This window comes from Malurus melanocephalus, unplaced genomic scaffold (assembly GCF_030028575.1).
Source record: "Malurus melanocephalus ecotype Western Australia unplaced genomic scaffold, MMel_1.1 scaffold_9, whole genome shotgun sequence".
In the NCBI taxonomy this organism is placed as follows: domain Eukaryota; kingdom Metazoa; phylum Chordata; class Aves; order Passeriformes; family Maluridae; genus Malurus; species Malurus melanocephalus.
The window spans coordinates 5,534,595-5,543,244 of NW_026623241.1; the positions used below are offsets into that span (position 1 = coordinate 5,534,595).

The 8,650-nt window shown below is 47.1% G+C and overlaps 1 protein-coding gene across 1 annotated transcript in view; it reads right to left on the reverse strand.

The window, feature by feature from the left end:
- Positions 1 to 1,320: 1,320 nt before the first annotated feature.
- MFHAS1 (multifunctional ROCO family signaling regulator 1) overlaps positions 1,321 to 8,650 on the reverse strand; it is a 36,460-nt gene continuing 29,130 nt past the window's right edge. The window contains exons 4-5 of the mRNA XM_057375320.1: positions 3,232 to 3,358; positions 1,321 to 1,750 (exon numbers count right to left, since the gene is read on the reverse strand). Coding sequence (XP_057231303.1) covers positions 1,747 to 1,750; positions 3,232 to 3,358 — 131 coding nt within the window. The 3' untranslated portion in view covers positions 1,321 to 1,746. The remainder of the gene's footprint in view (positions 1,751 to 3,231; positions 3,359 to 8,650) is intronic.

Below are 8,650 nucleotides of genomic sequence, written 5' to 3' on the forward strand. Positions count from 1 at the left end.
AGACAATTTTGAGTCTTCAGTTTATGCACAGCAACACAGAAGCACAATCAATTAATAATTCTCACTAACGTGAAGCAAAGAAGGTTCATTGCTAGAGGTAGGAGGTCAACACATGAAATCTGAGCCCAAGCTCCCCTCCCAAGGTACAACAATACCCTSAAGAGACACAAAGCTGACTGAGCTGCCAGTTTTTATTTGGCAGCTTTTTCTCCTGAAGTGAGGTTCATGGCTTGATTTCTTCTACCTGGCCCCTGGATGTCCTGGATCCGCTGGAGCGGATTCTGCCCTGCTTTCCCAATATTAAGTTCTTGCCAATGGGAGGATTTGCAGCCTTGCACATAAGGCTTGTATCTAAAGGATTAGAAACCAGGGGAATATCATCTGTGCAACAGCAGCAGGTCCCAGCAGGAAATGTCACTGTCTTGCACTAGCTGCAGATCAGCTCATGTCCTGGTGGGCACTGCCATCCTGACTTGTACTTCCCACCCCAGGTCTGCCATCACAGCCCAAAGTTGAGAGCTGTACATTAACACAAGCATTTTAAGTCCCTCATCTCTCAGACCTCCCCCAGCATCTAATGAAAGGATCCCAGCTCTGCAAATGCCTCCTTCCTATTGATTTACGCTAAATCAAATATTTGCATGAGCAGGACTTACACAGCATAGTTACCAGGGCTCAACTGTAGGGCATAGACTAACTGCAACATCTTAGAAGTCCTCAAAACCACACAGYTGGGGAGAGAAACCAGAACTTGGGTGCCAGTGCTCAGCCTGCCCTTTCCCACATCTGGAGAGGGAAGATGGCTGCTCATGAAGCACGGCTGCCAGAGTCAGCCCAAGGACATCAGGACCAGCTTGTACCACACAGCCAAACACTGTTTCACTAGTTCTTGGCACAAAGATGCCTGGGTGGCTTTGCTACAAGGAGGAACAAGATCTAGATTTTTAGTGCTCTAGTGGGCAAAATGTTTGGAGAGTACCACAATGGCAGTACCAGAGCAGCCAGACATGGCAGACAAGGAGCTGTTCAGGGCTAGTRGTAAGAACAGAGATGGCAAGAAATAGCAGGTGCCAGAGGCACACTGACTGCCATTCTTTCGTCCCTGCATCATAGCACATCCTTTACCACTTCATGGCACAGTGTATGTGAACACACAGGGCAGGAAACATTTCCCAGCCTGCTTCTCCTCCTGTTCTGCCAGCCTCCGCCTAAGATTGCTGCATGGGACACAGCCAACTGTTTTRTGGCGGAGCAATTTTAAAGGCTTCACAGTACCAACCCACTCCCTGGCAAAGCCTTGGCCAACTGCCACAAAACTCACTTGTCCAGGAACAAATCCAGGGAATCCCGCTACAGCTCATCTCAAGAGACTTTCCTCCAAGCAGGTCTGAATTAAATGGTGCCAAGAACATTTTTACATTCATCATGAGATCCAAATGGGTTTTCAACACACGATCCATGGGTCCACAGAAACCTAATCCCAGTGCTTTCCCTCCAGCCAGTGGCCCTGCCATCTGCGGCAATCATTTTGCTTCATGCCTTGTTGTCATCCCCAACCTCCAGATGACTGCATCCACTCCAGCCACGAGGCCCCCACCTGGGAGCTGCCCCTGCCCCACAGCATTTCAGAGTCCAAAGTCCCATTGATCCCGTCAGCGTCAACTCCACAACTGGAAAGATGGGAGCACYGCAGAGCATCAGCCATGTTCTGCCCGGTGGAAAACCTTTGGCACCAGCACTGACGGTTTATCTGGAAGAGGAAAGGATAAAGAAAAAATAATATAGCAGGGTTCATAGTGCTTGTGATGAATAACCTAAGACACACAATTTTCTCTAGGCTTCTAAATAGGGAGTGTGAAGTAAAGGAAAAGTAACACAGGCCTTTTTGAGAGCACAAGTTTCCTGCCAGCAGAGTGACTGTGAAACTGGGGCACAGTTAACAGACATTGTGGAAGGCAGGCTGGAGGACAGGAGGCATAGCCTGATTGCACAGTACAACAAAAATGGCACCCTCAGGTTAGAAACATGCTATGCCAAGTACACACACACRGGAAGACCAAATGAACAGACAGTAGTGACCTGTGGCTCAGTATCAGAGCAGCTGCCTTGTTTCCTGCCCCAGGTGGGTACTTCAAACTCCCATGCATACACAGCTCAGCAACCACCCATCACTGAAGCTATTCTCTATGAGAAGGAGTGGTATTTTGGAATAGGAGGGTATTGAACAGAGAGAACAGCATCTAAAGCTACTGTCAAAGACACTGTAGTGCAAGTAATAGGCATTCACATGCAGCAGAGCAGCAGACACCAGCAAGCACTCAGCTTGCTCCTCTAAGCTCCCTATCAACTTCCCTTATGCCACTCCAATTAGAACAGACCACAGCTGAATTTCTGTTTTGCAGGAAAACCTATGCATTAAAAAGCCAAGGCACTGGCTGCTTTTGTGAGTGTTGTTCCATGTTTTTTCCCACCATGATACAGCTCTGTTTTCCAAGCACATTCTCAGTCTGTGGGGTGAAGTACGTATAGGCTATAGATACACAAGAGGGCAGAGCTTCTGTCCAGAGGGACCTCCCCAAGTTGGAGGACTGGACCAACAACAGTCCTGTGAAATTCAAAAAGGAGAAGTGCACAGCTCTACRCCTACAACAGGGCAATCCCACGCACCACCATAGCCTGGAGTCCTGATGGCTTGGGATCTGGTGGAGAACACAAGCCAGCAGTGCATCTTATGTCAATGCAAGCCAAGCTTTAGTAAGGGAAACTCAGATTCTGTCCCAGAACAAAGTCTGGAGAGGTGGTAGCACCTCCATCCTCATCATCCAAAGATGATGCACTGTTGTGGGAATTTTCAAACGAGGACATGCACTCACCTATACAAGGTCTCAAGGAACCTGACGTGGCTGTGAGGGTGGTCTTGCTTGAGCAGAGGGTGTACAGAAATACCCTAAGGTGCCATCCTACCAAAACCCACCTATGACTGCATTATCTCCTGATCTGTCCTGCCCAATGTGTGTCTCGCACCYGCTGCAACACGGCTCAGAGAACACRTCAGCCCATTTCACTGTGCTTCTTATCCTTTGAATGAGCTGTCTATAGCCACAAATAATTAGAACAGTCCCTAGGCTGTGGGGCTGCTACCTTCCAGAAAAAGGTGCTTAGTGAGGGCATGTTTTACGTAGGCTTTCTGGTGTCTGCTGACAGGSGAATAGGTCTGCTTTCAGGTCTCACTTGGAACAAGGGCTGATCACAGTAGGAGTGGGGGGGTAAACCAAGGCAACATTAACTCGCTCGCTGCCGTTCTTGGGACAGATGATTTCCGTCAGTCCCTCTGGTCTCGGCTGACTCAGCAGTTCTCCTGTGAATAAAGGAAAACAGGGAAAACACTTAAGCATCAGCAAGGCAATTTTTGCAGTTTTTGCTTTTAGCACACTTTCCTCTCCCCCTCATCAAGTAAGCATTCATGAGTGACGCAGGCAAGCACTGAAAGACAGATTACTGGTCCTGCAATACGAGCAGGTCCTATCCATATAACCATGGTGAATGTCCTGGAGTACAGTTTGGAGACATGGTGGTCCCCRTACACATAACATCTGCCATCTTTCCTGTTTTTGCTTTGAATCATTGCACACAGACTAAAGAGCTCCTGAGGGATTCAGTATCTAGATAGAATATTCCCTAAGGCCTCTCTCCCTGCAGTGCATTTGCCACAACTGCCATGGGACTGCTCTTACATYCTGTCAGGACCCTTGGCTATCCTATATTCTGCTGAGCATGCAGATCCCAGCTCCCAGCTGTCAGCTCTTCCATCATGGAGGCAATACCAGCTCCGTATTGAGTCAGTAGCAGCGGGGGGCTTGCACACTGCATGGTATCCCTCTGGAAATGAGTTGCGTCAGCTCTACTGTTCAAATGCCAAATTGGCAACTCCTCACTGCTGGCACCCTTGCAGAATGTAGTTCAGGGCAAGGCACGGGTCAGCACAGCAAGAGGGGAAAGCCAGTTGCTGAGATGTGCCTAGCCCTGGGGAACACTTTCCCCACAGCTTGCTCAGGGCAAATCAAGTTTCCTCCTGGCTCCATTCCACACAWGACTGACCCCAGGAAGGAAGACTCCCCAGCCGTCAACGTGCCATCTCCCCAGCATAGTCYAGCCACAGCTTAGACATCCAGTATCACCAGAAACACCTCCTGATACCTGTCAGGAAGGTAGGGTCTGCTCTGAAAGGCAATTTGGGATGACCACATCCATGCCCAGCAAGGGCTCAACTCTTCTGAGTGTGCCTATATGGGTGCCAAACAGACCTCCCCAAGGCAGAGGCACTAGGTCATTACTGGCTTGATTAGTGACTTTCTTTACAGACACACCAGCTGGAAGTGGGCTGCAGCCATAGGYTCACACAAAACTCTCTGCACCAATCGATCAAGCAGCCACTGTGAGCTGTCCCCACTTCCTCTAAAATACTCAAGACAGATGGTCCTTGGACTCCTCTATTTTTAAATGCACTTGCAATAAATTCCTCTACTGCTAAAGAACATCAGAAAATGTCTCCTTGTGTCTAGCTGCTATTTCCAGGCACCCCAGGAAAAACAGAAATCACCCTTCAAATACAGCCTGTGTAGCAATAGCACAACAATCAGCCCTATCACGGGGCATGAAGCCCTACAAATGCTGCTTCCCTCTTCTCACTTTCATGAAGCAGCAGATCTCAAATCCCTTGCTTTTTCCAAAGCATGTCATTTCATATTGTGAAAACAGAGGGGTGGGCTTGGCAAGGAATACCCACAGTTCCCCTTGAGAGATACCCCACTTRTAGGGCCAGCAATTCCAGTTTGCTCCCATGGTCTGTAATCTGAATTCACATTTAGTTTGAGTATATCCCCTTGTCTTACACCTACACTCAAACCTCAACTGGCAAAGCAGATTTTAAGTGAGGAAGATGCGTCTTCCAGACCAGAAGAAATGTGATTTGCAATTCAAAGTTAAGTCTGCAAGGCAGCGTCCTCAATTACATGAGCTGTCATACTTTGAAAGCAGCATTGCACCCCATCATGCACGTACACTACAGGACTCCATGTCCCAGCAATTCCCAGGTTTCCAACCCCAGGCTGACTTTCAAACTGCAGTATTGATACCTGTACTGAAAGCACCATCTCTGAAAGATGAGTCATAAAATCAGTGCACCATTATGCAGTTTAAAGACAGGGATAATATCCATTAGATCTTAAACCAGAGGAGTGCAATAAGACTGGTCTGTCTGCTTAAGCCTTCATTCCCATATCCATCTTCCCACTTCAGAAATACTTACATGGTGATTCCTCACAGAGGAGATTGCTGTGGGGTAAAATAGATGGCTGATTTGCAGGCAAACAATTTCCCATGGCTCTTCTTCAGCTACCCTCCTTTTCTTTATGCTTTACCTTCCACTTAGGCTGTCTCTGGAATGAAGCTCACTCTTCCCCCTCCCCCAACCAAACCTCCTCCAGTGCCATTCCCATTTCTTGCTGACATACATGCTGCTCTCCAAAGGAAAGACTCTTCTTACAGCCATTCCATAAGATATATAGTGCACCAAGGGGTAGAAGGTCACCCATGTGTCTTTACTATTCCTTCCCTTTTCAGCTAAAAGATGCCCTGCTGCTTTACTATAGTGTTCTCGTCCCCTTCTCATTGCAAACTGGCCATCTTTGCAGCACAAACTCATTACAATACTAAACCAGGTGTAACTACCTAAATCACACCTCGTACCTCTACTGAATAAAAGCCAGTGCAAATCCCATTGCAATATGCAATGTAATGTATGCTATAACAAATTAGCATTGAGACATCAATCTTTGTATCCTGCTTGGATACAAGACTCCAGGCCCAGAATCTCTTGGAGGTTTCAGAAATATTTCTCTTCAGAAATTATTCAAACTGCAGGAGATTAGCAATAAAATAGGGCCACAGCAGGGTGGGAAAGAGGAGATCCAAAGAGGTGTTGGACTGATTGACACAAAAGGAAAAGTTAAGTGCCTGGTATATGGTGGTGTTTGCTTGGTTTAATTGTTAAGTTTAACTGTAGTTGTAGCACCTTGTGCCTGCATTACTTGTTCTGCTGCTATGTACAGGCTGTATTTTGGTTGCAMATTCCTCTGTGAGCATGTCACAAACGTTACTGGAAACTTCAGTTCTGCCTGCCTCTCTGAACAGTCGCCTGCAATATCACACGCACAACCACAAAAGCTTACCCTAGTCTCAAMGTGAACTTAGCTTTAATGTTAAATTCAACAGAAGACACTAAGGTTTTAACCAAAACTCCAACTACTTTGTTTTAAGGCTAAAGACTGTGACAGTGAAGTGTAGGAAGAAAGAGTTAATTTTTCAATAGACAAATCTGCATGACTAAGATTATTCATCTGATCTAAGAGCATGAGCCCGATTTGCAAAGGCACTTTAAAGCTGGGTACTTTCTGAYCAAGCACCGATGTTTAGATGCATCTAAATCTCAGTTCAGTTGATAGCAGAGAGGCACCTGCCAAGCCTGGTTAAAAGCACCTGCAAACAGAGAGCAGATGCTTCCGAAGATGATCCCTTGCTACCTCTCTATTTGCAATGGCATAAATGGTGCAGAAAAGTTTTATCTGTCCCGTGGCCACCCTCCTGGTGTTTTGGCATAGAAATTGGTCTCCACAACTTGGTAAAATAWACTGCACAGCAAGTTAAGGCTGAGACACAAACGAGGACCCTGCCATGAAACTACCATGGTCAGTTCAGCTGCAGCCATAAGTTGGTTTGCAAACTTCCCCCGGCAGATAGGCTGAGTCATGCTGCCCACACCATTTAAGACATGTGCTACACCTGGGCAGGTCCAGGGAGAGGCAGAAACWAACCTTCAGCCATGCCCAGCCTCTACCAGAAAGATCCATTTCCTCTCAGCATTAGCCATCTCACCTGAAGCAGGTATTTCTATGTCAGCAAGATGTTCTTCACTGCCACTGTTTTATCCCAGAACAGACACAGGCACAGCCTCCCTCAGAGCCCACAGCAGTGATCAAACCCATGCATGCTGCAAAGCACACTTCACTGGCCTTTAGGAAATACCCGTGAAATGCCAGATACCCATGACAAATCAGATAGCTAGGAGAGAGGCTGACAGCAAGAAAAGCGAGTACTTGTAGGAGTGTTTGGTTACTCCATGCTGGCAGCCAGACAAGGCCAGCTGTAAGCCTACTTGGCTGCCTAACAGAGAGGAAGGTTTTGCATGCAGGAAGAAAATCCCATTTGCATTCACCAGCTCCCAYTGCAGTGGCTGTGCTAAGTGGCCCAAGATTCCCTCTTCATGTATCTGCTGCAAGGGCAATRGATGAGATACTCGGCTCCAGCCTGTCATGCCATCTCCTCTCCCTCAGAGTTCCCAGAACATATTTGCACAGTATCAACCTGATGATAATTATATTTTCATGCTGTCATTCCTGTTGTCAGGATCTGGGCCCCATTGGGAGAATCAGCCACAGTGGATGAGCAGGACTGACCCTGGCTCTGTGGTGCTGCTTCTCTCTCTTCAGTCTGCAGGTACCTTGAAGACATATTGCTCACGCTTCACAATAATGCATGAGAGAGCCAAAACCAAGCTGCTCCTGTATCTTGCTCTGCTTCAGCCCTGACCCACTTACTTCACCATATCTCCCAGAGCTGCTCCAACCATGAACCCACTGGTTTTTGCAGCCCCAGTGTTCATATACTCTCCTACCTAAATTGCTTCTCACTCTTCCTCCTTGCTGAAGGGCTTCCAACACAAACCACTGCAAGTGGGGTCAACTGGAGATRGACTTTACATCTCAACAACTGCTTCTCTGTCAAACTTCCTTRGACTAATGTTTGTTTGTGACATCTTTCAGCACAGCACTCAGCAGTCATGCCTTCAGAAGAGTAGAGACTAGAACACTTCAACACTGCCTGCATACCCAAAGCACGAGTCCCATACCAGGCTCACATGAGAGCCCTGGGTCCCAGAACAACCCTCTGATTTGCATGCAGTCCCATTCCCTTTCATCCATACAACTGCAAAGAAATTTGGTTTGGAGAAGGTACAGTTTCTGTGCCTCACTGTTCATTGTTTTGAGGGTCAACAGCTGGAGCACTTACACAATTACATCAAAGCTGTCACAGAGGCAGGGTGAGATGAATAGCCGTGTGCACAGATTTCCCCTTCAGCTTCAAGTGCAGGCAACGCCCTCACACACTATGACTTTGAAGCCAGCTTCACAAGAAATCTTCCAGGAGTCTTGGCAGAAAGAGAGGGAAGGAGATGGTGTCTCACAATCAGCTTGCTTCTACGCCATGCCATTTAAATCTTGTCTTTGCCACTCTATGCTTAGATGAAACTAATTACTTGCTTCATACAAATGTTGCTGTGCATGACACATAAGCTTATTCTCAAGCACTGTGTGCAGCAAACTCTGCTCTTTACTGGTATGAATTTTTAATATGCTCCTTACAGCACTGTCTGCGTGTCACGCACAAAAATATTCCCCAGGAAGATAGAGCACTGCAGTTGATTTATTTCTGGAGTCCTGAGCGACCTTATCTACCCAGCATGCTTAAGGCACAGGACTGGATAGAGACCTTCTAGCTAGGATTTAATTTTTTTCTCACTGGTGGCTGTTCT